The 27,997-nt window shown below is 46.1% G+C and overlaps 1 protein-coding gene across 1 annotated transcript; it reads left to right on the forward strand.

Annotated features, from left to right (window-relative positions):
* Nucleotides 1-27,946, forward strand: LOC143301303 (cryptochrome-1-like). Its single transcript, XM_076615506.1, has 10 exons — nt 1-100; nt 2,202-2,429; nt 6,600-6,794; nt 8,944-9,062; nt 10,689-10,843; nt 12,786-12,932; nt 16,184-16,348; nt 22,627-22,767; nt 25,865-26,064; nt 27,808-27,946. Exons 2-9 carry the CDS (start codon nt 2,209-2,211, stop codon nt 26,018-26,020), a joined length of 1,299 nt encoding a protein of 432 aa, XP_076471621.1. The 5' UTR covers nt 1-100; nt 2,202-2,208; the 3' UTR covers nt 26,021-26,064; nt 27,808-27,946.
* Nucleotides 27,947-27,997: the final 51 nt, after the last annotated feature.

Below are 27,997 nucleotides of genomic sequence, written 5' to 3' on the forward strand. Positions count from 1 at the left end.
AATGAACTGAGAGCTGTCTGCTGTTTTGTTCGGAAAGCCACACAATATATATGTGGTTATCTCAGGAAAAATAACTGTTCTGCACAATATCGTATAGGAGGTAAGGTTTTTGGTAATTTAGGATGCTAAACTGCGACATTGCTCATGCCTGGTGATGCACTTAGATTTATCTGTGTGTTGTGGCATCAGTTGGTAACGCTGAAAGCATGTTCTGATGTTGTGTAACTCGTGCACGTGTGCTGTGGTGAAACATGTTTTTTTTTCCCCTCAGTCTCATTGACCCCATGAAGTCCGATTCTTATTCTCTCCCGGTTAAGTCTGATTCTGTTTCTGTCCCGGTGAAGTCCGATTCTGATTCTCTTTAACTCCTTTGGTTCCTCTCACCCCCTCCCCCCCCCTCCCACCCCCTTCACTGACTATCTCTCTCTCTCTGTAGATGTTAATTAGATGATAGTAGTAGAAGTAGGGGATGATTTTTTGGACCTCTCAGCCATTTTACACCCCTTCATAGGTGGTTGTACTTTAAGGCAATAAAACCTTTGTATTTCTCACGAGTCGCACTGCACTGGACAAATGAACAGCACATTCCTGTTCATCCAGCCCCATCACTGTATATACGTACAACACACACACTGATACACACCAATAAAATTTCTGTCAAAACTGTTATTCTGGTCTGTCACCAACATGCTTTTTAAAATTCTCCCAGCACTGGAAATGCACAATTCATTTAACATAGCCAATCAAATCAGCTATTTTAAATCATGTGAAAGTCCTACTACTTGCTTTCCTAGAACTTAGGATTTTTAAAGCCCATTTGTGAACTTGGTCGGCAGTGGTGCGCGAAGAGAAGAAAAAACATGGCAACAGACAGACATGGCTGATGTTTGACTGGGTTTGGGAAATGGATGTTCATGAAGGTATCAGAATTAAGACGGAGCAGACGTTAAATTGTTTAATGTCTGTGATGGTCTTATGGTCCTTCTATATCAGATATTCTATATTGCAGACATGACACAGAGATGTAACAGGCTTTCTATATTGCAGACAAACATGACACAGCCATGTAACAGACTTTCTGTATTGCAGATATGACACAGAGATGTAACATACTTTCTATATTGCAGATATGACACAGAGATGTAACATACTTTCTATATTGCAGACATGACATAGAGATGTAACAGACTTTCTGTATTGCAGACACTTTCACTTTCTTAAGGAGGCGTCACTGTGTTCAGACAAATCTATATATGCCACACCACAACTGCTTGGCAGATTCCTGACAGCAGCATAACCCAACTTGTTTGTCAGGCCTTGAGTGCATGTTATTACATTTGTGTACCTATCAGAGTGGATTCCTTTTTACATAATTTTGCCAGAGGACAATGGTTTTGTTGCTGTAGGTTTTTTTTCAGTGCAGCAAGTGCTGTGCTGCACACGGGGTCTTGGTTTGTCCTTTCATCCAAAAGACTAGACGCTCAGTTTGGTTTTCCAGTCAGACTTGGGAGAAAGGGGGAGAGCGGGATTGGAACCCACACCCTCAGGGACTGTGTGTATGGGCAGCTGAGGATCTGAACCATTCTGCCTCCTTCCTCCTCCTGGCAGACAAACCATGACCCAGAGAAGGACTGTGTGCATGGGCAGCTGAGGATCTGAACCATTCTGCCTCCCTCCTCCTCCTGGCAGACAAACCATGACCCAGAGAAGGACTGTGTGTATGGGCAGCTGAGGATCTGAATCATTCTGCCTCCCTCCTCCTCCTTGCAGACAAACCATGACCCAGAGAAGGACTGTGTGTATGGGCAGCTGAGGATCTGAACCATTCTGCCTCCTTCCTCCTCCTTGCAGACAAACCATGACCCAGAGAAGGACTGTGTGCATGGGCAGCTGAGGATCTGAACCATTCTGCCTCCTTCCTCATTATTTAATAGAATTAATTATAATTTACTTATTTCTTTTTTCTTTCTTTTTTGTGTTGTTTTGTTTTGTTATTTTATTTTATTTTTATTTTATTTTATTTATTTATTTTCATTTATTTATTTATTCTTTTTTTTTTCTCAAGGCCTAAGCGCGATGGGTTATGCTGCTGGTCAGGCATCTGCTTGTCAGATGTGGTGTAGTGTATATGGATTTGTCCGAACGCAGTGACGCCTCCTTGAGCTACTGATACTGATACTGATACTTCCCCCTCCTTGCAGACAAACCATGACCCAGAGAACGATTCACTGGTTCCGCAAAGGGCTGCGTCTCCATGACAACCCAGCGCTGCTTGCCGCCTGTGAGAATGCCTCCCACCTGTACCCAGTCTTCTTCCTGGACCCCCACTTTGTCAAGGGGGACAACTACCGTGTGGGCGTCAACAGGTGGCGCTTCCTGCTGGAGTGTTTGCGGGACCTAGACTGTGGCTTACGGAAACTGAACTCAAGGTGGGGTTCTTTGTGTGTGTACAGTGGTGGATCAGTTTTTGCAGTTCAGATAATATGTGAGGGGGGAAAAGAAAAAAAATGCCCATGGGTTAAAAAAACAAAAACAAAAACAAACTCAACATATATAAGGTTTTAAAAAAAACAAACACCCACAGTGTGTTTATTACTTATTATTTTGTTAGATTACTCAGTTAAGGCATTTTAACATTACATTGTTTTTTAAATTTTTGTATCAAGATTTTTTATATCAGTGTGAGTTAACCCTAATAGTGCCCAGCCTATTTAATTGTTTTATGTTGAGTGACAGATATTTTGCAAAGGGGTTTTTGGTCATGGTAATAGAGAGAAAAAAATCAAGCATGCAAACAACTGAAAGAATGAATCTTTCTCTCTCTCTCTCCCTGTGTGTGTGTGTGTGTGTGTGACTCCATTCTTTCCTGAAAGGAAAATGAACACACTATTCACTTATGACAATTTCACAGGAATTTCATGATCTTACGACAGTAAAATCCTTTCAGTGATGCTGACAGACATTTCTATCCTGGGGACACCAGAAGGGGATGGAGTTTGAAGGGGTGGAGGAGGCACACTGAACTGGCCATGTGCAAAACAGTCTGCTGTGGTGGAGAGGAGAGGGGAGGGGGGGTGGGGATGGGGGGGGGGGACAAGGGAGGTGCAGTGTATTGTGAGAAGAGCTGGGTCTGTTCTGGTGGAGAGGGATGGGGGCAAGGGAGATGCGGTGTATTGTGAGAAGAGCTGGGTCTGTTCTGGTGGAGAGGTGGGGGGGGGGGGGGGGGGGGGGGGACAAGGGAGATGCAGTGTATTGTGAGAAGAGCTGGGTCTGTTCTGGTGGAGAGGGGGGTGGGGTGGGGGGGGGGGACAAGGGGGATGCAGTGTATTGTGAGAAGAGCTGGGTCTGTTCTGGTGGAGAGGGGGGGTGGGGGGGGGGACAAGGGAGATGCAGTGTATTGTGAGAAGAGCTGGGTCTGTTCTGGTGGTGAGGGGGTGGGGTGTGGGGGACAAGGGGGATGCAGTGTATTGTGAGAAGAGCTGGGTTGAAAGGCATGTTGCACTGAGCTTGCCCACCCTCCCCCCACATCCCGCGCACCCCACCCCCATCCTCCTCCACTTTCCTCCTTTATTTCAGCCTGTGTGGGGAACAAGACAGAGGCATGGTGTACGTGTATGTCGCTGTTTTGTGTGACAGGCGGTACATGGTGTGTGTGACAGACTGTACATGGTGTGTGTGACAGACTGTACATGGTGTGTTGTGTGACAGACTGTGCATGGTGTGTTGTATGACAGACTGTGCATGGTGTGTTGTATGACAGGCGGTACATGGTGTGTGTGACAGACTGTACATGGTGTGTGTGACAGACTGTACATGGTGTGTTCAGACTGTGCATGGTGTGTTGTATGACAGGCGGTACATGGTGTGTGTGACAGACTGTACATGGTGTGTTGTGTGACAGGCGGTACATGGTGTGTGTGACAGACTGTACATGGTGTGTGTGACAGACTGTACATGGTGTGTTCAGACTGTGCATGGTGTGTTGTATGACAGGCGGTACATGGTGTGTGTGACAGACTGTACATGGTGTGTTGTGTGACAGACTGTGCATGGTGTGTTGTATGACAGGCGGTACATGGTGTGTGTGACAGACTGTACATGGTGTGTGTGACAGACTGTACATGGTGTGTTGTGTGACAGACTGTGCATGGTGTGTTGTATGACAGGCGGTACATGGTGTGTGTGACAGACTGTACATGGTGTGTGTGACAGACTGTACATGGTGTGTTGTGTGACAGACTGTGCATGGTGTGTTGTGTGACAGGCGGTACATGGTGTGTGTGACAGACTGTACATGGTGTGTTGTGTGGCAGACTGTACATGGTGTGTGTGACAGACTGTACATGGTGTGTGTGACAGACTGTACATGGTGTGTTGTGTGACAGACTGTGCATGGTGTGTTGTATGACAGGCGGTACATGGTGTGTGTGACAGACTGTACATGGTGTGTTGTGTGACAGACTGTACATGGTGTGTGTGACAGACTGTACATGGTGTGTTGTGTGACAGACTGTACATGGTGTGTTGTGTGTGACACATTGTACATGGTGTGTGTGACAGACTGTACATGGTGTGTTGTGTGACAGACTTTGCATGGTGTGTTGTGTGACAGACTGTACATGGTGTGTGTGACAGACTGTACATGGTGTGTGTGACAGACTGTACATGGTGTGTGTGACAGACTGTACATGGTGTGTTGTGTGTAACAGACTGTACATGGTGTGTGTGACAGACTGTACATGGTGTGTGTGACAGACTGTACATGGTGTGTTGTGTGTGACAGACTGTACATGGTGTGTTGTGTGACAGACTGTACATGGTGTGTTGTGTGATGGACTGTACATGGTGTGTTGTGTGATGGACTGTACATGGTGTGTGTGACAGACTGTACATGGTGTGTTGTGTGACAGACTGTACACGGTGTGTTGTGTGACAGACTGTACATGGTGTGTTGTGTGTGACAGACTGTACATGGTGTGTTGTGTGATGGACTGTACATGGTGCGTTGTGTGACAGACTGTACACGGTGTGTTGTGTGACAGACTGTACATGGTGTGTTGTGTGACAGACTGTACATGGTGTGCGTGACAGACTGTACATGGTAGTGTGACAGACTGTACATGGTGTGTTGTGTGATGGACTGTACATGGTGTGTGTGACAGACTGTACATGGTGTGTGTGACAGACTGTACATGGTGTGTTGTGTGACAGACTGTACATGGTGTGTTGTGTGACAGACTGTACATGGTGTGCGTGACAGACTGTACATGGTGTGTGTGACAGACTGTACATGGTGTGTTGTGTGATGGACTGTACATGGTGTGTGTGACAGACTGTACATGGTAGTGTGACAGACTGTACATGGTGTGTTGTGTGACAGACTGTACATGGTGTGTGTGACAGACTGTACATGGTGTGTTGTGTGACAGACTGTACATGGTGTGTTGTGTGACAGACTGTACATGGTGTGTTGTGTGGCAGACTGTACATGGTGTGTTGTGTGGCAGACTGTACATTGTGTGTGTAACAGACTGTACATGGTGTGTTGTGTGACAGACTGTACATGGTGTGTGTGACAGACTGTACATGGTGTGTGTGACAGACTGTACATGGTGTGTTGTGTGACAGACTGTACATGGTGTGTGTGACAGACTGTACATGGTGTGTGTGACAGACTGTACATGGTGTGTTGTGTGACAGACTGTACATGGTGTGTTGTGTGACAGACTGTACATGGTGTGTTGTGTGACAGACTGTACATGGTGTGTGTGACAGACTGTACATGGTGTGTGTGACAGACTGTACATGGTGTGTTGTGTGACAGACTGTACATGGTGTGTGTGACAGACTGTACATGGTGTGTTGTGTGACAGACTGTACATGGTGTGTGTGACAGACTGTACATGGTGTGTGTGACAGACTGTACATGGTGTGTGTGACAGACTGTACATGGTGTGTTGTGTGACAGACTGTACATGGTGTGTGTGACAGACTGTACATGGTGTGTGTGACAGACTGTACATGGTGTGTGTGACAGACTGTACATGGTGTGTTGTGTGACAGACTGTACATGGTGTGTGTGACAGACTGTACATGGTGTGTTGTGTTTGACAGACTGTACATGGTGTGTGTAACAGACTGTACATGGTGTGTTGTGTGACAGACTGTACATGGTGTGTGTGGCAGACTGTACATTGTGTGTGTGGCATGACTGTACATGGTGTGTGTGACAGACTGTACATGGTGTGTTGTGTGACAGACTGTACATGGTGTGTTGTGTGACAGACTGTACATGGTGTGTGTGACAGACTGTACATGGTGTGTGTGACAGACTGTACATGGTGTGTTGTGTGACAGACTGTACATGGTGTGTTGTGTGGCAGACTGTACATGGTGTGTGTGACAGACTGTACATGGTGTGTGTGACAGACTGTACATGGTGTGTTGTGTGACAGACTGTACATGGTGTGTGTGACAGACTGTACATGGTGTGTTGTGTGACAGACTGTACATGGTGTGTGTGACAGACTGTACATGGTGTGTGTGACAGACTGTACATGGTGTGTTGTGTGACAGACTGTACGTGGTGTGTGTGACAGACTGTACGTGGTGAAAGGACGACCCCAGGACATGCTGCCGTTGTTGTTCCGGGAGTGGTGCGTGACCCGGCTGACCTTTGAGGTGGATACGGAGCCCTTCGCCCGCCACAGGGACCGGGAGGTGGAGGGGGTGGCTGCAGCCCACGGGGTGGAGGTGGTGACACGCGTGTCGCACACACTGTTTGACGTGGAGAAGTGAGTACACACCATGGGAGTTTGTCTGAGAGGTGTCAGTGGTGATGTGTGTGTATCACACACTGTATGATGTGGAGAAGTGAGTACACACCATGGGAGTTTGTCTGAGAGGTGTCAGTGGTGATGTGTGTGTGTCACACACTGTACGATGTGGAGAAGTGAGTACACACCATGGGAGTTTGTCTGAGAGGTGTCAGTGGTGATGATGTGTGTGTGTCACACACTGTACGACGTGGAGAAGTGAGTACACACTGTGGGAGTTTGTCTAAGAGGTGTCAGTGGTGGTGATGTGTGTGTGTCCCACACTGTATGATGTGGAGAAGTGAGTACACACCATGGGAGTTTGTCTGAGAGGTGTCAGTGGTGATGTGTGTGTGTCACACACTGTATGATGTGGAGAAGTGAGTACACACCATGGGAGTTTGTCTGAGAGGTGTCAGTGGTGATGTGTGTGTGTCACACACTGTGCGACGTGGATAAGTGAGTACACACCATGGGAGTTTGTCTAAGAGGTGTCAGTGGTGATGTGTGTGTGTCCCACACTGTATGATGTGGAGAAGTGAGTACACACCATGGGAGTTTGTCTGAGAGGTGTCAGTGGTGATGTGTGTGTGTCACACACTGTACGACGTGGAGAAGTGAGTACACACCATGGGAGTTTGTCTGAGAGGTGTCAGTGGTGATGTGTGTGTGTCACACACTGTACGATGTGGAGAAGTGAGTACACACCATGGTAGTTTGTCTGAGAGGTGTCAGTGGTGATGTGTGTGTGTCACACACTGTACGACGTGGAGAAGTGAGTACACACCATGGTAGTTTGTCTGAGAGGTGTCAGTGGTGATGTGTGTGTGTCACACACTGTACGACGTGGAGAAGTGAGTACACACCATGGGAGTTTGTCTGAGAGGTGTCAGTGGTGATGTGTGTGTGTCACACACTGTACGATGTGGATAAGTGAGTACACACCATGGGAGTTTGTCTGAGAGGTGTCAGTGGTGATGTGTGTGTGTCACACACTGTACGACGTGGAGAAGTGAGTACACACCATGGGAGTTTGTCTGAGAGGTGTCAGTGGTGATGTGTGTGTGTCACACACTGTACGATGTGGAGAAGTGAGTACACACCATGGGAGTCTGAGAGGTGTCAGTGCATTTCATCGCTGGTGTAAAATTTGATTGATATTGATCACTGTTAACAATCTATTAAGATAGGGTTAGGGAAATTATATGATAAACATTCATATCACTATAACCTTTTTAATGTTTTTGTTGATATTAATGGAAGTTGCCGTTGCAAAATCCGTTAGAAATTAGACTTGTGATTGATTGATGAGGGATGAAGGCAAGGCCCCTGATTTCTCACTCTACCCAGGTGTGAGTGGGTACCTGACTTGGGTTTGGGACGGTTAAAATGGCAGGAGATAACTGGACCCACTGCCTTCATGGGCCAAGCTCTAGGTCACCCTGGACAGGTCACTGCCCTGATGCTATTACCTTTGACGATACTGCCACAGTCATTGCTAGGTGCAACAGAAAGCAGAATTACCACATCAGAGAAAGTACAGAAATTGTCTGAAAAGGAGTGATGTTGTACCCTGAGGGCTGTGGGTCATGGACTGAGAGATGTTCCCCACATGTTTTCTGTTTTGCTCTTCATCAGTGTTGTCGCTGGTGACTACAGAACTTTGTGTTGAAAATTGTAAAGTTTGTGGTGATAGTTCAGTATTGGAAGAAAGGAATAGTTAATACACTCAGCTAATCACAGCTGTCCAGGATTTGCAGAAATGTTTCTTTTTTTTTTTTTTTAGATAAGTAAGTGTTACAATAATAATAATGATAATAATAATCATCATCATCATCTCGTACATTTATATAGCACCCTTTCACTCTCAGAGCTCAGACACTTTACATGAAAGAAAAATATTACAAGTTAAATAAAACATTCATGTCCACTCTTTTTTTTTTGTGCTGCCTCATCATCTGCATCATTTCAGTGGCATTACTCACTTGTCTTTCCCTGAAGATCATCTTGTCTTTTCCTGCTGAAGAACACTATCTTCTGTCTTTCCCTGAACAACATCTCTTGTCTTTCCTAGAACAACGTCTCTTGTCTTTCCTTGAAGAACAACATCTCTTGTCTTTCCCTGAAGAACGATAGCCAAGAACGGAGGGTCACCACCATTAACGTACCAGGGATTTCAGAAGCTGCTGTCCAAGCTGGGATTACCGGCCAGACCTGTGGACACGCTGTGTAAAGCACATCTCCAAGGTTAGACAGCTTCAACACGTTTCTGTTTCCACACGTGTTTCATGTCACAGCGATGAGTGTGTGTAAAATGAGGTCTGATAATCAAGGAGTGATGATTGTGTGTAAAATGAAGTCTGATAATCTAGGAGTGATGAGTGTGTGTAAAATGAGGTCTGATAATCTAGGAGTGATGATTGTGTGTAAAATGAGGTCTGATAATCTGGTGTAATCAAATGATGTATGATAAACTAGTGTAATAGTTTTCAAAAATAAAATTTTATGTGATTACTTTCTGACAAGTAAAAATTGTGTCTGATACTGATGCATTTTGGCTATTTATGGTAATCTTGTGTGATAGCTAATGAGTATCAAGTTTTATGGTTACCACTTGACAAGTAGAATTTGTGTTCGATACTGATAACTTTCAGTTATTTATATTTATTTTACTCCACGTAACCAGTAAGTGAAAATCCTCTGTCTTGTTAGATAGAGGCCACCAGTAACATCTTTATATGATTATATTTATCCATTTGATGTGTATGGTATTTATTTTTGATTACTTGAATGCTTACCTGCACATTGATTTTGGATGAGATCTTATTCCATAGACAACTGCCTGAATAAATGAGACAGATTTGAAAAGATCAGCTCTTGTTGGCTTGGCAGATGAGTGTGGTTGGAAATCTGTTTCTCAAAGATATAGTATTGTTAGACATGATTTTGAACATAAAAAGTGCTTTGTTATGTATTGAAATTTGAGCATTATGGCCGTGTTGTCAGAGATTGTTATGAAGTGTTATGACTGTGTTGTCAAAGGTTGTTATGACTGTGTTGTCAGGTTATGACTGTATGACTGTGTTGTCAAAGGTTGTTATGACTGTGTTGTCAGGTTATGACTGTGTTGTCAGGTTATGACTGTGACTGTGTTGTCAGGTTATGACTGTGTTGTCAGGTTATGACTGTGTTGTCAAAGGTTGTGATACTGTTATGACTGTTGTTAATGGTTGTTGTGACCACATTGTCAAAGGTTGTTATGACAGTGTTGTCAAAGGTTGTTATGTCAGTGTTATGACAGTCTCGTCAGAGGTTGTTATGGCAGTGTTGTCCAAGGTTGCTATGGCAGTGTTATGACAGTGTTGTCCAAGGTTGCTATGGCAGTGTTATGACAGTGTTGTCCAAGGTTGTTATAGCAGTGTTATGACAGTGTTGTCCAAGGTTGTTATGGCAGTGTTGTCCAAGGTTGTTATGGCAGTGTTATGACAGTGTTGTCCAAGGTTGTTATGGCAGTGTTATGACAGTGTTGTCCAAGGTTGCTATGGCAGTGTTATGACAGTGTTGTCCAAGGTTGTTATGGCAGTGTTATGACAGTGTTGTCCATGGTTGTTATAGCAGTGTTATGACAGTGTTGTCCAAGGTTGCTATGGCAGTGTTATGACAGTGTTTTCAGGTTGTTATGGCAGTGTTATGACAGTGTTGTCCAAGGTTGTTATGGCAGTGTTATGACAGTGTTGTCCAAGGTTGTTGTGGCAGTGTTATGACAGTGTTGTCCAAGGTTGTTATGGCAGTGTTATGACAGTGTTGTCAAAGGTTGTTATGGCAGTGTTATGACAGTGTTGTCCAGGGTTGACGTGAGTCGTCCTGTTCCAGACTGTGAGACGCCTGTGGCCGATGACCATGAAGACAGGTACGGAGTTCCCTCCCTTGCTGACCTGGGCAAGGAGGAGACGGAGTGCGGGCCTCGGCTGTATCCGGGGGGAGAGACTGAGGCGGTGGAGAGGATGGAGAGACACCTGAAAAAGACGGTGAGTGAGGTGTGGGGCTGGGTGTGCAGGATAGAGGTGTGTGAGGTGTGAGGCTGGGTGTGCAGGATAGAGGTGTGAGGTGTGAGGCTGGGTGTGCAGGGTAGAGGTGTGTGAGGTGTGAGGCTGGATGTGCAGGATAGAGGTGTGTGAGGTGTGAGGCTGGGTGTGCAGGGTAGAGGTGTGAGGCTGGGTGTGCAGGATAGAGGTGTGAGGTGTGAGGCTGGGTGTGCAGGGTAGAGGTGTGTGAGGTGTGAGGCTGGGTGTGCAGGATAGAGGTGTGTGAGGTGTGGGGCTGGGTGTGCAGGGTAGATGTGTGAGGCTGGGTGTGCAGGGTAGAGGTGTGAGGCTGGGTGTGCAGGGTAGAGGTGTGTGAGGTGTGGGGCTGGGTGTGCAGGGTAGAGGTGTGGGGCTGGGTGTGCAGGGTAGAGGTGTGTGAGGTGTGAGGCTGGGTGTGCAGGGTAGAGGTGTGTGAGGTGTGGGGCTGGGTGTGCAGGATAGAGGTGTGAGGCTGGGTGTGCAGGGTAGAGGTGTGTGAGGTGTGAGGCTGGGTGTGCAGGATAGAGGTGTGTGAGGTGTGGGGCTGGGTGTGCAGGATAGAGGTGTGAGGTGTGAGGCTGGGTGTGCAGGATAGAGGTGTGTGAGGTGTGGGGCTGGGTGTGCAGGATAGAGGTGTGTGGTGTGGGGCTGGGTGTGCAGGGTAGAGGTGTGTGAGGTGTGGGGCTGGGTGTGCAGGATAGAGGTGTGAGGTGTGAGGCTGGGTGTGCAGGGTAGAGGTGTGTGAGGTGTGAGGCTGGGTGTGCAGGATAGAGGTGTGAGGTGTGAGGCTGGGTGTGCAGGATAGAGGTGTGAGGTGTGGGGCTGGGTGTGCAGGGTAGAGGTGTGTGAGGTGTGGGGCTGGGTGTGCAGGATAGAGGTGTGTGAGGTGTGGGGCTGGGTGTGCAGGGTAGAGGTGTGTGAGGTCTGGGGCTGGGTGTGCAGGATAGAGGTGTGTGGTGTGAGGCTGGGTGTGCAGGGTAGAGGTGTGTGAGGTGTGAGGCTGGGTGTGCAGGGTAGAGGTGTGTGAGGTGTGAGGCTGGGTGTGCAGGGTAGAGGTGTGTGAGGTGTGGGGCTGGGTGTGCAGGGTAGAGGTGTGTGAGGTGTGAGGCTGGGTGTGCAGGGTAGAGGTGTGTGAGGTGTGAGGCTGGGTGTGCAGGATAGAGGTGTGAGGCTGGGTGTGCAGGATAGAGGTGTGAGGCTGGGTGTGCAGGATAGAGGTGTATGAGGTGTGAGGCTGGGTGTGCAGGATAGAGGTGTGAGGCTGGGTGTGCAGGGTAGAGGTGTGAGTCCTTTTGAAGTCGCCTGGCGTTGTGTTCATGGTGTGGGTGTAAAGTGAAATGTCCAGACGAAACAGATCTGTAAGTTTGAGACGTAGCAGTTTGTAAAGACTGTTGTTGGTCAGAACTGGATCTGTAAGTTTGAGACGTAGCAGTTTGTAAAGACTGTTGTTGGTCAGAACTGGATCTGTAAGTTTGAGACGTAGCAGTTTGTAAAGACTGTTGTTGGTCAGAACTGGATATGTAAGTTTGAGACGTAGCAGTTTGTAAAGACTTGTTGGTCAGAACTGGATCTGTAAGTTTGAGATATAGCAGTATGTAAAGACGATGTTTGTTGGTCAGAACTGGATCTGTAAGTTTGAGACGTAGCAGTATGTAGAGACTGTTGTTGGTCAGAACTGGATATGTAAGTTTGAGACGTAGCAGTATGTAGAGACTGTTGTTGGTCAGAACTGGATCTGTAAGTTTGAGACGTAGCAGTATGTAAAGACTGTTTGTTGTTTGTTGGTCAGAACTGGATCTGTAAGTTTGAGACGTAGCAGTTTGTAAAGACTGTTTGTTGTTTGTTGGTCAGAACTGGATCTGTAAGTTTGAGATGTAGCAGTATGTAAAGACTGTTTGTTGGTCAGAACTGGATCTGTAAGTTTGAGAAGCCGCAGACATCACCCAACAGCCTGGAACCCAGTACAACAGTTCTCAGCCCCTACCTCAAGTTTGGCTGTCTGTCAGCCCGTACATTCTACTACAGACTGCTGGATGTGTATCGGCTGAACAAGGTGAACTGTGTGTGTGTGTGTGTGTGTGTGTGTGTGTGTGTGTGTGTGCACTTGCAAGCTTGTGTCAGCGTGTGTGTGTTTGCATGGGCTCACTCATTGTGGTCCGTTTTTGTTCCTATTTCAGTTCTATATTTTTCTTCTTTTGCATGTTTTCCTTCTTTTTTTTTTTCAGCAGATGTGGTGAGGCATTTATGGTTCAATCTGCACGCTTTGACATCTTGTAACTCAAAACTGAAACTGCTCTCACATTTTCATACCCCCACATCCATGCAAGTTATAAGAAATGTACTCAAGTGGTGTCTGTTGTCTCTTTAGCTTTTTCAGTGTTGTGTTGTCAGGTTCAGTGTATGTGTGTTGTCAGGTTCAGTGTATGTGTGTTGTCAGGTGTGTTGTCAGGTTCAGTGTATGTGTGTTGTCAGGTTCAGTGTATGTGTGTTGTCAGGTGTGTTGTCAGGTGTTCAGTGTTGCTGTGTTGTCAGGTTCAGTGTATGTGTGTTGTCAGGTTCAGTGTATGTGTGTTGTCAGGTTCAGTGTATGTGTGTTGTCAGGTTCAGTGTATGTGTGTTGTCAGGTTCAGTGTATGTCTGTTGTCAGGTTCAGTGTATGTGTGTTGTCAGGTGTGTTGTCAGGTTCAGTGTATGTGTGTTGTCAGGTGTTCAGTGTATGTGTGTTGTCAGGTTCAGTGTATGTGTGTTGTCAGGTTCAGTGTATGTGTGTTGTCAGGTGTTCAGTGTATGTGTGTTGTCAGGTGTTCAGTGTATGTGTGTTGTCAGGTTCAGTGTATGTGTGTTGTCAGGTGTGTTGTCAGGTTCAGTGTATGTGTGTTGTCAGGTGTTCAGTGTATGTGTGTTGTCAGGTGTGTTGTCAGGTTCAGTGTATGTGTGTTGTCAGGTGTTCAGTGTATGTGTGTTGTCAGGTGTGTTGTCAGGTTCAGTGTATGTGTGTTGTCAGGTGTTCAGTGTATGTGTGTTTCAGGTGTGTTGTCAGGTTCAGTGTATGTGTGTTGTCAGGTGTTCAGTGTTGCTGTGTTGTCAGGTTCAGTGTTGCTGTGTTGTCAGGTGTGTTGTCAGGTTCAGTGTATGTGTGTTGTCAGGTGTTCAGTGTATGTGTGTTGTCAGGTTCAGTGTATGTGTGTTGTCAGGTGTGTTGTCAGGTGTTCAGTGTATGTGTGTTGTCAGGTTCAGTGTATGTGCGTTGTCAGGTGTTGTCAGGTTCAGTGTATGTGTGTTGTCAGGTGTTCAGTGTATGCGTGTTGTCAGGTGTTCAGTGTTGCTGTGTTGTCAGGTTCAGTGTATGTGTGTTGTCAGGTGTGTTGTCAGGTTCAGTGTATGTGTGTTGTCAGGTGTTCAGTGTATGTGTGTTGTCAGGTGTGTTGTCAGGTTCAGTGTATGTGTGTTGTCAGGTGTTCAGTGTTGCTGTGTTGTCAGGTTCAGTGTTGCTGTGTTGTCAGGTGTGTTGTCAGGTTCAGTGTATGTGTGTTGTCAGGTTCAGTGTATGTGTGTTGTCAGGTGTGTTGTCAGGTTCAGTGTTGCTGTGTTGTCAGGTTCAGTGTATGTGCGTTGTCTGGTGTTCAGTGTATGTGTGTTGTCAGGTACAGTGTATGTGCGTTGTCAGGTGTGTTGTCAGGTTCAGTGTATGTGTGTTGTCAGGTGTTCAGTGTTGCTGTGTTGTCAGGTTCAGTGTATGTGTGTTGTCAGGTGTGTTGTCAGGTTCAGTGTATGTGTGTTGTCAGGTGTTCAGTGTATGTGTGTTGTCAGGTTCAGTGTATGTGTGTTGTCAGGTGTGTTGTCAGGTGTTCAGTGTATGTGTGTTGTCAGGTGTGTTGTCAGGTTCAGTGTATGTGTGTTGTCAGGTTCAGTGTATGTGTGTTGTCAGGTGTGTTGTCAGGTTCAGTGTATGTGTGTTGTCAGGTTCAGTGTATGTGTGTTGTCAGGTGTGTTGTCAGGTTCAGTGTTGCTGTGTTGTCAGGTTCAGTGTATGTGCGTTGTCAGGTTTTCAGTGTATGTGTGTTGTCAGGTTCAGTGTATGTGCGTTGTCAGGTGTGTTGTCAGGTTCAGTGTATGTGTGTTGTCAGGTGTTCAGTGTATGTGTGTTGTCAGGTGTTCAGTGTTGCTGTGTTGTCAGGTTCAGTGTATGTGTGTTGTCAGGTGTGTTGTCAGGTTCAGTGTATGTGTGTTGTCAGGTGTTCAGTGTATGTGTGTTGTCAGGTTCAGTGTATGTGTGTTGTCAGGTGTGTTGTCAGGTGTTCAGTGTATGTGTGTTGTCAGGTGTTCAGTGTTGCTGTGTTGTCACGTTCAGTGTATGTGTGTTGTCAGGTTCAGTGTATGTGTGTTGTCAGGTGTGTTGTCAGGTTCAGTGTATGTGTGTTGTCAGGTGTTCAGTGTATGTGTGTTGTCAGGTGTGTTGTCAGGTTCAGTGTGTGTGTGTTGTCAGGTGTTCAGTGTATGTGTGTTGTCAGGTGTGTTGTCAGGTTCAGTGTATGTGTGTTGTCAGGTGTTAAGTGTATGTGTGTTGTCAGGTGTGTTGTCAGGTTCAGTGTATGTGTGTTGTCAGGTGTTCAGTGTATGTGTGTTGTCAGGTGTGTTGTCAGGTTCAGTGTATGTGTGTTGTCAGGTGTTCAGTGTATGTGTGTTGTCAGGTTCAGAGTTGCTGTGTTGTCAGGTGTGTTGTCAGGTTCAGTGTTGCTGTGTGTTGTCAGGTTCAGTGTTGCTGTATGTGTGATGTCAGGTTCAGTGTTGCTGTATGTGTGATGTCAGGTTCAGTGTTGCTGTATGTGTGATGTCAGGTTCAGTGTTGCTGTGTTGTCAGGTTCAGTGTTGCTGTATGTGTGATGTCAGGTTCAGTGTTGCTGTGTTGTCAGGTTCAGTGTTGTCCGGTTCAGTGTTGCTGTGTTGTCCGGTTCAGTGTTGCTGTGTTGTCCGGTTCAGTGTTGCTGTTGTCAGGTTCAGTGTTGCTGTGTTGTCAGGTTCAGTGTTACTGTTGTCAGGTTCAGTGTTGCTGTGTTGTCAGGTTCAGTGTTGTCCGGTTGAGTGTTGCTGTGGTGTCTGGTTCAGTGTAGTCCGGTTCAGTGTTGCTGTGTTGTCTGGTTCAGTGTTGTCCGGTTCAGTGTTGCTGTGTTGTCAGGTTCAGTGTTGTCCGGTTCAGTGTTGCTGTGTTGTCCGGTTCAGTGTTGCTGTGTTGTCAGGTTCAGTGTTGCTGTGTTGTCAGGTTCAGTTTTACTGTTGTCAGGTTCAGTGTTGCCCTGTTGTCAGGTTCATACCCAGCCCCCTGTGTCGCTACACGGTCAGTTGTTGTGGCGTGAATTTTTCTACACCGCTGCTTTGGGCACGTCCAACTTTGACCGCATGAAGGACAACCCAGTGTGCGTTCAGGTTCAATGGGACTCCAACCCCCAGTACCTGGCCGCCTGGAAACAGGTGACACTGAGGGAGAGAAAGGGAGGGTGGGCAGGTGACAGTCGGGGGGGTTGTGGGGGAGGGAGACAGGTGACAGTGGGGGACACGGCTGCTCAGCCGAGCACAAAATCCGGCTCTTTAGTTGGCCGAGCAGCGTCTAGCGTCTTGGGTCAAAATTTTTTTAATGCCAGACTTTCCCACCGCACTCTGTACTGACCGGCACATTCGCCGCGGTATTTCTGGCCCCGCGCGCCAAACCGGGACACTGCCTTCTTTGTTTCACTCAGCCCCGCGGCCCCCACCCCGCTTTTCCCACCTTTTCACAGCATCCACACATTTCCTGCAGCGATTACAGAAAGTTGAATTATTGCTATTCCTGGTTGTATTATTGGAGTGCAGTTTGATTTGATTTACACAATTTCATTATTTTATCAACATCATCGTTTCATTTTTTTTTTTTTTTTTTTACCTTAAAAATCTTCGTCTTTCTCGTGGAATGAAGGGCACGGCAGTGCCATAAGCCGACAGACACTCACCCCGCTCTCCATCCCCCTGCTGCTCACTCTCACCATGCTACAGTGTGTTCATTTAAACGTTTGTTGTGCTGCCAAGAAAAATCGCACAACTCAAAAGGTAAGCTAATCTGCATGCAGGCATGCTATATGTTCTGTGTGTATTTACGATGTTATTCTGCTAAACGCCTGTTTTCTTAGAGAGGGATTTAAACTTAACGATTTTTGCGATCATGTTTCTGCTTATCCTTCTCTTCTCTTTCTTCATTTATGTTTCAACCGTTGCCGCAACAACCGCTATGTAAGAAAACATATTGTGTTTGGAGTCAATGGAAAGCTTATTTTGTGTTCTTTTTAGAAAACCACTTCTTTAGTCGTTATTTCCGATCCATCCGAGGAGATGATGCGCGAAAGAAACAAAGCAGATTTACCGCCGAACAAGCGTACAGCGAGTGCCGCTGGCACGGCCTGTTTGTCAGCCGCGTTTATTTATATCCATGCCCTACTTCCTGGGTTCACGAACTTTCGCAGGGCCAACTAAAGTGCCAGCACTGAACACCCGTGGGGAGAGAAAGGGAGGGTGGACAGGTGACAGTCGGGGGGGGTTGTGGGGGAGGGAGACAGGTGACACTGAGGGAGAGAAAGGGAGGGGGGACAGGTGACACTGAGGGAGAGAAAGGGAGGGGGGACAGGTGACAGTCGGGGGGGTTGTGGGGGAGGGAGACAGGTGACACTGAGGGAGAGAAAGGGAGGGTGGACAGGTGACAGTCGGGGGGGGTTGTGGGGGAGGGAGACAGGTGACACTGAGGGAGAGAAAGGGAGGGGGGACAGGTGACACTGAGGGAGAGAAAGGGAGGGGGGACAGGTGACAGTCGGGGGGGTTGTGGGGGAGGGAGACAGGTGACACTGAGGGAGAGAAAGGGAGGGGGGACAGGTGACAGTCGGGGGGGGTTGTGGGGGAGGGAGACAGGTGACACTGAGGGAGAGAAAGGGAGGGGGGACAGGTGACAGTCGGGGGGGTTGTGGGGGAGGGAGACAGGTGACACTGAGGGAGAGAAAGGGAGGGGGGACAGGTGACAGTCGGGGGGGTTGTGGGGGAGGGAGACAGGTGACACTGAGGGAGAGAAAGGGAGGGGGGACAGGTGACAGTCGGGGGGGTTGTGGGGGAGGGAGACAGGTGACACTGAGGGAGAGAAAGGGAGGGGGGACAGGTGACAGTCGGGGGGGGTTGTGGGGGAGGGAGACAGGTGACACTGAGGGAGAGAAAGGGAGGGGGGACAGGTGACAGTCGGGGGGGTTGTGGGGGAGGGAGACAGGTGACACTGAGGGAGAGAAAGGGAGGGGGGACAGGTGACAGTCGGGGGGGGGGGGTTGTGGGGGAGGGAGACAGGTGACACTGAGGGAGAGAAAGGGAGGGGGGACAGGTGACAGTCGGGGGGGTTGTGGGGGAGGGAGACAGGTGACACTGAGGGAGAGAAAGGGAGGGGGGACAGGTGACAGTCGGGGGGGTTGTGGGGGAGGGAGACAGGTGACACTGAGGGAGAGAAAGGGAGGGGGGACAGGTGACAGTCGGGGGGGGTTGTGGGGGAGGGAGACAGGTGACAGTGGGGGAGAGAAAGGGAGGGGGGACAGGTGACAGTCGGGGGGGTTGTGGGGGAGGGAGACAGGTGACACTGAGGGAGAGAAAGGGAGGGGGGACAGGTGACAGTCGGGGGGGTTGTGGGGGAGGGAGACAGGTGACAGTGGGGGAGAGAAAGGGAGGGGGGACAGGTGACAGTCGGGGGGGTTGTGGGGGAGGGAGACAGGTGACACTGAGGGAGAGAAAGGGAGGGGGGACAGGTGACAGTCGGGGGGGTTGTGGGGGAGGGAGACAGGTGACACTGAGGGAGAGAAAGGGAGGGGGGGCAGGTGACAGTCGGGGGGGTTGTGGGGGAGGGAGACAGGTGACACTGAGGGAGAGAAAGGGAGGGGGGACAGGTGACACTGAGGGAGAGAAAGGGAGGGGGGGCAGGTGACAGTGAGGGAGAGAAAGGGAGGGGGCGCAGGTGACAGTCGGGGGGGGGGGGGGGGTGGGGGGGAGAGGGAGACAGGTGACAGTGGGGGAGAAAGGGGGGAGGAGACACAGTGTATTTAATAAATGTGTCAAAGTGGATGTGATACGTCTACTTTCTGTCTTTCTCCCTCTCTCAAGTGAGCATCACATGTGCAGACTTTTGGTAGGTGTAATCAACGTTGGCCTTGAAATTTCGTCACACATGCCAAGATTAGAGTTTTCAGCAGTATGTTACACACTGTTTTCACAGTAAAGTGAAGTGAGCTGTCAGCAGTATGTTACACACTGTTTTCACAGTAAAGTGAAGTGAGCTGTCAGCAGTATGTTACACACTGTTTTCACAGTAAAGTGAAGTGAGCTGTCAGCAGTATGTTACACACTGTTTTCACAGTAAAGTGAAGTGAGCTGTCAGCAGTATGTTACACACTGTTTTCACAGTAAAGTGAAGTGAGCTGTCAGCAGTATGTTACACACTGTTTTCACAGTAAAGTGAAGTGAGCTGTCAGCAGTATGTTACACACTGTTTTCACAGTAAAGTGAAGTCAGCTGTCAGCAGTATGTTACACACTGTTTTCACAGTAAAGTGAAGTGAGCTGTCAGCAGTATGTTACACACTGTTTTCACAGTAAAGTGAAGTCAGCTGTCAGCAGTATGTTACACACTGTTTTCACAGTAAAGTGAAGTCAGCTGTCAGCAGTATGTTACACACTGTTTTCACAGTGAAGTGAAGTCAGCTGTCAGCAGTATGTTACACACTGTTTTCACAGTAAAGTGAAGTCAGCTGTCAGCAGTATGTTACACACTGTTTTCACAGTAAAGTGAAGTCAGCTGTCAGCAGTATGTTACACACTGTTTTCACAGTAAAGTGAAGTCAGCTTTCAGCAGTATGTTACACACTGTTTTCACAGTAAAGTGAAGTGAGCTGTCAGCAGTATGTTACACACTGTTTTCACAGTAAAGTGAAGTGAGCTGTCAGCAGTATGTTACACACTGTTTTCACAGTAAAGTGAAGTCAGCTGTCAGCAGTATGTTACACACTGTTTTCACAGTAAAGTGAAGTGAGCTGTCAGCAGTATGTTACACACTGTTTTCACAGTAAAGTGAAGTGAGCTGTCGGCAGTATGTTACACACTGTTTTCACAGTAAAGTGAAGTGAGCTGTCAGCAGTATGTTACACACTGTTTTCACAGTAAAGTGAAGTGAGCTGTCAGCAGTATGTTACACACTGTTTTCACAGTAAAGTGAAGTCAGCTGTCAGCAGTATGTTACACACTGTTTTCACAGTAAAGTGAAGTCAGCTGTCAGCAGTATGTTACACACTGTTTTCACAGTAAAGTGAAGTCAGCTTTCAGCAGTATGTTACACACTGTTTTCACAGTAAAGTGAAGTGAGCTGTCAGCAGTATGTTACACACTGTTTTCACAGTAAAGTGAAGTCAGCTGTCAGCAGTATGTTACACACTGTTTTCACAGTAAAGTGAAGTCAGCTGTCAGCAGTATGTTACACACTGTTTTCACAGTAAAGTGAAGTGAGCTGTCAGCAGTATGTTACACACTGTTTTCACAGTGAAGTGAAGTGAGCTGTCAGCAGTATGTTACACACTGTTTTCACAGTGAAGTGAAGTGAGCTGTCAGCAGTATGTTACACACTGTTTTCACAGTGAAGTGAAGTGAGCTATCAGCAGTATGTTACACACTGTTTTCACAGTAAAGTGAAGTGAGCTGTCAGCAGTATGTTACACACTGTTTTCACAGTAAAGTGAAGTGAGCTGTCAGCAGTATGTTACACACTGTTTTCACAGTAAAGTGAAGTCAGCTTTCAGCAGTATGTTACACACTGTTTTCACAGTAAAGTGAAGTCAGCTTTCAGCAGTATGTTACACACTGTTTTCACAGTAAAGTGAAGTCAGCTTTCAGCAGTATGTTACACACTGTTTTCACAGTAAAGTGAAGTCAGCTTTCAGCAGTATGTTACACACTGTTTTCACAGTAAAGTGAAGTGAGCTGTCAGCAGTATGTTACACACTGTTTTCACAGTAAAGTGAAGTGAGCTGTCAGCAGTATGTTACACACTGTTTTCACAGTAAAGTGAAGTGAGCTGTCAGCAGTATGTTACACACTGTTTTCACAGTAAAGTGAAGTGAGCTGTCAGCAGTATGTTACACACTGTTTTCACAGTAAAGTGAAGTGAGCTGTCAGCGGTATGTTACACACTGTTTTCACAGTAAAGTGAAGTGAGCTGTCAGCGGTATGTTACACACTGTTTTCACAGTAAAGTGAAGTGAGCTGTCAGCGGTATGTTACACACTGTTTTCACAGTAAAGTGAAGTGAGCTGTCAGCAGTATGTTACACACTGTTTTCACAGTGAAGTGAAGTGAGCTGTCAGCAGTATGTTACACACTGTTTTCACAGTGAAGTGAAGTGAGCTGTCAGCAGTATGTTACACACTGTTTTCACAGTAAAGTGAAGTGAGCTGTCAGCAGTATGTTACACACTGTTTTCACAGTAAAGTGAAGTGAGCTGTCAGCAGTATGTTACACACTGTTTTCACAGTAAAGTGAAGTGAGCTGTCAGCAGTATGTTACACACTGTTTTCACAGTAAAGTGAAGTGAGCTGTCAGCAGTATGTTACACACTGTTTTCACAGTAAAGTGAAGTGAGCTGTCAGCAGTATGTTACACACTGTTTTCACAGTAAAGTGAAGTGAGCTGTCAGCAGTATGTTACACACTGTTTTCACAGTAAAGTGAAGTCAGCTGTCAGCAGTATGTTACACACTGTTTTCACAGTAAAGTGAAGTCAGCTGTCAGCAGTATGTTACACACTGTTTTCACAGTAAAGTGAAGTCAGCTGTCAGCAGTATGTTACACACTGTTTTCACAGTAAAGAGAGCTTCACATGAAAAATACAGAAAGAAAGAGTGAAGGACTACAGATGCTGCATGTGTTGTCTCATCTGGCCTGTCACTGTGCCGCTGTTAGTTTCTTTTCTTAACACACTCAGTACGGGCAGTCCTCTCTTCTCCTCTACAGAGACCCCTCGGATGTCCAGTGGGTGTCTGAATGACCCAACCTTTAGCTTCCGTCGTCAGAATTGTGGTATTCATTGTCAACATTCACCTCTTCAGTATAAGAGCCTTCCGCTTGCAATATTTTGATGATGGTAATTGGGGTGAAACACTGTTAACGTCGTCTCTTTCGCCGTTCGTATGGAGAGAGTTAACTGTCTCTTTACTTATGGAGGGCAAACAGAAATTAGGGGGGCATGTTTAACTGTCTTATGAAGGGCAAACAGAAATTAGGGGGGTATGTTTAACTGTCTTATGGAGGGCAAACAGAAATTAGGGGGGCATGTTTAACTGTCTTATGGAGGGCAAACAGAAATTAGGGGGGTATGTTTAACTGTCTTATGGAGGGCAAACAGAAATTAGGGGGGTATGTTTAACTGTCTTATGAAGGGCAAACAGAAATTAGGGGGGCATGTTTAACTGTCTTATGGAGGGCCAGTAGAAATTAGGGGGGCATGTTTAACTGTCTCTTTACTTATGAAGGGCAAACAGAAATTAGGGGGGCATGTTTAACTGTCTTATGGAGGGCTAGTAGAAATTAGGGGGGCATGTTTAACTGTCTTATGGAGGGCCAGTAGAAATTAGGGGGGAATGTTTAACTGTCTTATGGAGGGCCAGTAGAAATTAGGGGTTGAGGGTGGCCCTGACCTGACTGTGACTGGTGACAGGGCCGCACGGGATACCCGTTCATCGACGCCATCATGACCCAGTTACGTCAGGAAGGCTGGATCCACCACCTGGCCCGGCACTCCGTCGCCTGTTTCCTGACCCGCGGTGACCTCTGGCTCTCCTGGGAGGAGGGGCAGAAGGTGAGTTGGGGAGTGAGCACAACATGTCTAGACCCTTCAGGTCAGCTCTTTTGTCACTGATAAACACAACACATATGATGAGCCTTCCAGATGTTACAGCTGTGGTTTGCATTTTATGGGGGGTGAGGGGGTAGGGAAGAACAAGTGGTTGTATATGTGTGTGTGTGTGTGTGTGTGTGTGTGCAGACATACACACATATTGAAAGAGACTGTCATCAGAGACTTCTTGTTTGCTGGTGACTGCACACTCCATGCCAGCTTAGAGCAGAAGATGCAGTGTGAAATGGACTGCTTCTCACTAGCCTGCGACAACTTTGGTCTCACCATCAGCACCAGAAAGACCGAAGTTATACACCATCCTGCCTCAAGAAAGTCATACCAGGAGCCACGCATCACAGTGAAGGGGCAGAACCTTCAGGCAGTCGACAGCTTCACAGCTTGCACAGTGAACATTGACGTTGAGGTCAACAAGAAGATCACCAAAGCCAGTGCCACCTTTGGGAGACTTCGTGAGGAGGTCTGGGAGTGGAGAAGACTTGGCTCTACCACCAAGCTGAAGGTCTACTGTGCAGTGGTCCTTACCAGCCTCCTTTACACCAGCCAGACCTGGACTGTCTGCAGCTGACACGCCAAACAGCTGAACCGCTTCCACCTGAGCTGTCTCTGCAGAGTCCTCCACATCAGGTGGCAGGACAAAGTCCCCAGCACAGAAGTCCTGGAATGATCTGTCAAGCAGATGTGGTGTAGCATATATGGATTTGTCTGAATGCAGTAAGGCCTCCTTGGGAAACTAAAACTGAAACAGTTAATGATTAGAATGGTTTTGTACCCGGAACTTTGTCACAAGTTAAAGTACATTCCTGCATTTTGATGTATGTTCTCATTCACTATTTGCATCTGGTGATTAATTGTAGTCTGGGGGTCACAAAACAGTAATCTACCTGGTGATTAATTATAGTCTTGGGTTCACAAAACAGTAATCTACCTGGTGATTAATTATAGTCTTGGATTCACAAAATGATAGAGAGAATGGTGTTATCATATTGAGATTTGATTTGCAGTGGGAGTTGAGTTTCATGTATACTGTAGTTATGTAGGTTTATGATATTGTGCATGATACATTTTGATTGAAACACTGAAGTCACCTGAACATTTGCAGATGTGTTACGCACATACCTTTTTACAGGTGTGATATGACTGTCTCAACACAGGTGTTTGAAGAATACCTTTTTACAGGTGTGGTATGACTGTCTCAACACAGGTGTTTGAAGAATACCTTTTTACAGGTGTGATATGATTGTATCAACACAGGTGTTTGAAGAATACCTTTTTACAGGTGTGATATGACTGTCTCAACACAGGTGTTTGAAGAATACCTTTTTACAGGTGTGATATGACTGTCTCAACACAGGTGTTTGAAGAATACCTTTTTACAGGTGTGGTATGACTGTCTCAACACAGGTGTTTGAAGAATACCTTTTTACAGGTGTGATATGACTGTCTCAACACAGGTGTTTGAAGAATACCTTTTTACAGGTGTGATATGACTGTCTCAACACAGGTGTTTGAAGAATACCTTTTCTCAGGTGTGATATGACTGTCTCAACACAGGTGTTTGAAGAATACCTTTTTACAGGTGTGATATGACTGTCTCAACACAGGTGTTTGAAGAATACCTTTTTACAGGTGTGATATGACTGTCTCAACACAGGTGTTTGAAGAATACCTTTTTACAGGTGTGATATGACTGTCTCAACACAGGTGTTTGAAGAATACCTTTTTACAGGTGTGATATGACTGTCTCAACACAGGTGTTTGAAGAATACCTTTTTACAGGTGTGGTATGACTGTCTCAACACAGGTGTTTGAAGAATACCTTTTTACAGGTGTATGACTGTCTCAACACAGGTGTTTGAAGAATACCTTTTTACAGGTGTGATATGACTTTATCAACACAGGTGTTTGAAGAATACCTTTTCTCAGGTGTGATATGACTGTCTCAACACAGGTGTTTGAAGAATACCTTTTTACAGGTGTGGTATGACTGTCTCAACACAGGTGTTTGAAGAATACCTTTTTACAGGTGTGATATGACTGTCTCAACACAGGTGTTTGAAGAATACCTTTTTACAGGTGTGATATGACTGTCTCAACACAGGTGTTTGAAGAATACCTTTTCTCAGGTGTGATATGACTGTCTCAACACAGGTGTTTGAAGAATACCTTTTTACAGGTGTGGTATGACTGTCTCAACACAGGTGTTTGAAGAATACCTTTTTACAGGTGTGATATGACTGCCTCAACACAGGTGTTTGAAGAATACCTTTTTACAGGTGTGATATGATTGTATCAACACAGGTGTTTGAAGAATACCTTTTTACAGGTGTGATATGACTGTCTCAACACAGGTGTTTGAAGAATACCTTTTTACAGGTGTGGTATGACTGTCTCAACACAGGTGTTTGAAGAATACCTTTTTACAGGTGTGGTGTGACTGTATCAACACAGGTGTTTGAAGAATACCTTTTTACAGGTGTGATATGACTGTCTCAACACAGGTGTTTGAAGAATACCTTTTACAGGTGTGATATGACTGTCTCAACACAGGTGTTTGAAGAATACCTTTTTACAGGTGTGATATGACTGTCTCAACACAGGTGTTTGAAGAATACCTTTTTACAGGTGTGATATGACTGTCTCAACACAGGTGTTTGAAGAATACCTTTTTACAGGTGTGATATGACTGTCTCAACACAGGTGTTTGAAGAATACCTTTTTACAGGTGTGATATGACTGTCTCAACACAGGTGTTTGAAGAATACCTTTTCACAGGCGTGATATGACTTGACACAGGTGTTTGTGGAATACTTTTTAAGAGGTGTGGCCTGACTGTGTTGACACAGGTGTTTGTGGAATACTTTTTAAGAGGTGTGGCCTGGCTGTGTTGACACAGGTGTTTGTGGAATACTTTTTAAGAGGTGTGGCCTGGCTGTGTTGACACAGGTGTTTGTGGAATACTTTTTAAGAGGTGTGGCCTGACTGTTGACACAGGTGTTTGTGGAATACTTTTTAAGAGGTGTGGCCTGTGTTGACACAGGTGTTTGAAGAATACCTGTTGGATGCAGACTGGAGCATCAACGCCGGAAACTGGATGTGGTTGTCAGCCAGCGCCTTCTTCCACCAGTACTTCAGGGTCTACAGTCCTGTGGCCTTTGGCAAGAAGACAGACAAGAACGGAGACTACATCAAGTAAGAACTAACACTGCTGGCCACACACCTGCTGTGAGACTACATCAAGTAAGAACTAACACTGCTGGCCACACACCTTTTTCTTCCTTTCTTTCTTCTTTACTCAGAGGGCCAGCTGTAAACATGTATATTGTGCTTATTCCATTGCCCTCTTGAAACAAGATTTATTTTGTTATATATTCATTCATTCATTCATTCCTCTTTGTGGACTGCATCTCCCATGATCACCTGAACGTAGCAGCAGGCTTTCACCTGCTTGACCGTCTTCACCCTGCAGTGTAGGTAGCCATATTCCATCTTCAGGGGCCGGTGTGTGGACATGGGAAGTGAAGAGGGTTGTGAGGGGATGGGGCAAAAAATTACACTGTTCTGTCATTTCTTGTTTGTCACATTTGTTTTGGTCACAGTAATATATATATACCCGTAGACGTCACCTTGTACACACACACATAGAAACACATGCATACACACACGCACACACACACACACACAAATAAGATAACAAATCTTATTTCTACATTCCTTCAATGTACTTCATAATTGTGTTAATGGTTTTAGTTATTATCATCATTATTGAATTGTTACTGTTAAAGCTAATTTCATGTTAGTTATGCATTTCTAAGTTTTCTACCTTTTCTGTATTAACCTGACTTCCCACCCCCACCCCTCTCCCCACCCCACCCAACTTTTTTTCTTTTCTTTTTTTATCGTCTAATATCACTAATAGTGAAAAGACGCAAAACTAAAGAACGAACACACAGCCAGAGAGAGCTAGTCTTTCAGTTGTCAGAGTAGGTTTTTTGAAATAGTGCACAGATGTTGATGATTTTTTTTATTTTTTATATTTATTTTGTCCCTATGACTGAACCAGTGTAGAAGTGTTTTCCCAATATTGAGGGTCAGAGAACTCTCAGGAAGTATAGAGCCACAGCTTGTGGGGGTTATTTCCCTCTTCAGAATGTTTCCCTCTTTCAAGAGTATTTGCCCTCTTCCATTGAATAGTCGTCCTTTTTCACTAAACATTTGCCCTTTTTCAGGAAGTATTTTTATCCTCCCTTTTTTCTTTTTTGGGAAGTACTTCCCCCCTCTCAGTACATATTTTCAGCAAGTTGTTGCCCTTTTTTCAGGAAGTATTTCCCCCTTTTTCAAGGAGTGTTTGCCCCTTTTCCATTATTTCCCCCTTTTCTGTGAGTATTTGTCCCTTTTGTGTTCAATATTTTCCCCTTTCCCTCGAAGTATTTGCCTTTTGTTTTTTCTGGAAGTATTTACCCTGGTTTCATTAAGCTTTTACCCATTTTCCACAACAAATTTGCCGTATTTTCAGGGTGTACTTGCCCCATTATCATGTGTAGTTTTCACCCTTTTTCCGTAACAAACTTGTCCTATTTTCAGGAAGTATTTTCCCCATTTTCATGAAGCTTTTGCCCATTTCCACAACAAATTTGCCCTGTTGCTCAGGAAGTATTTGCCCCTTTTCCATGAAGCTTTCCCCATTTTCCACAACAAATTTTCCCAGTTGTTCAGGAAGTATTTTCCCCATTTTCATGAAGCTTTTGCCCATTTCCACAACAAATTTGCCCTGTTGTTCAGGAAGTATTTTCCCCTTTTCCATGAAGCTTTCCCCATTTTCCACAACAAATTTGCCCTGTTGTTCAGGAAGTATTTTCCCCTTTTCCATGAAGCTTTCCCCATTTTCCACAACAAATTTGCCCTGTTGTTCAGGAAGTATTTTCCCCTTTTCCATGAAGCTTTCCCCCCTTTTTTTCAACAAATGTGCTCTCTTTCCTTCAGGAAGTACTTGCCGATCCTGCGCAAGTTTCCAGCGCAGTACATCTATGAGCCATGGAAGGCGCCGGTGTCGATGCAGCAGGCAGCCGGCTGTGTGATTGGCCGTGACTACCCTCGCCCCATTGTGGACCACGACACCATCTCCAAGGTCAACATCAAGAGAATGGCGGAGGCCTATGCCAGACGCAAGGAA

Source organism: Babylonia areolata, chromosome 27 (genome assembly GCF_041734735.1).
Source record: "Babylonia areolata isolate BAREFJ2019XMU chromosome 27, ASM4173473v1, whole genome shotgun sequence".
NCBI classification, from domain to species: Eukaryota; Metazoa; Mollusca; class Gastropoda; order Neogastropoda; family Buccinidae; genus Babylonia; species Babylonia areolata.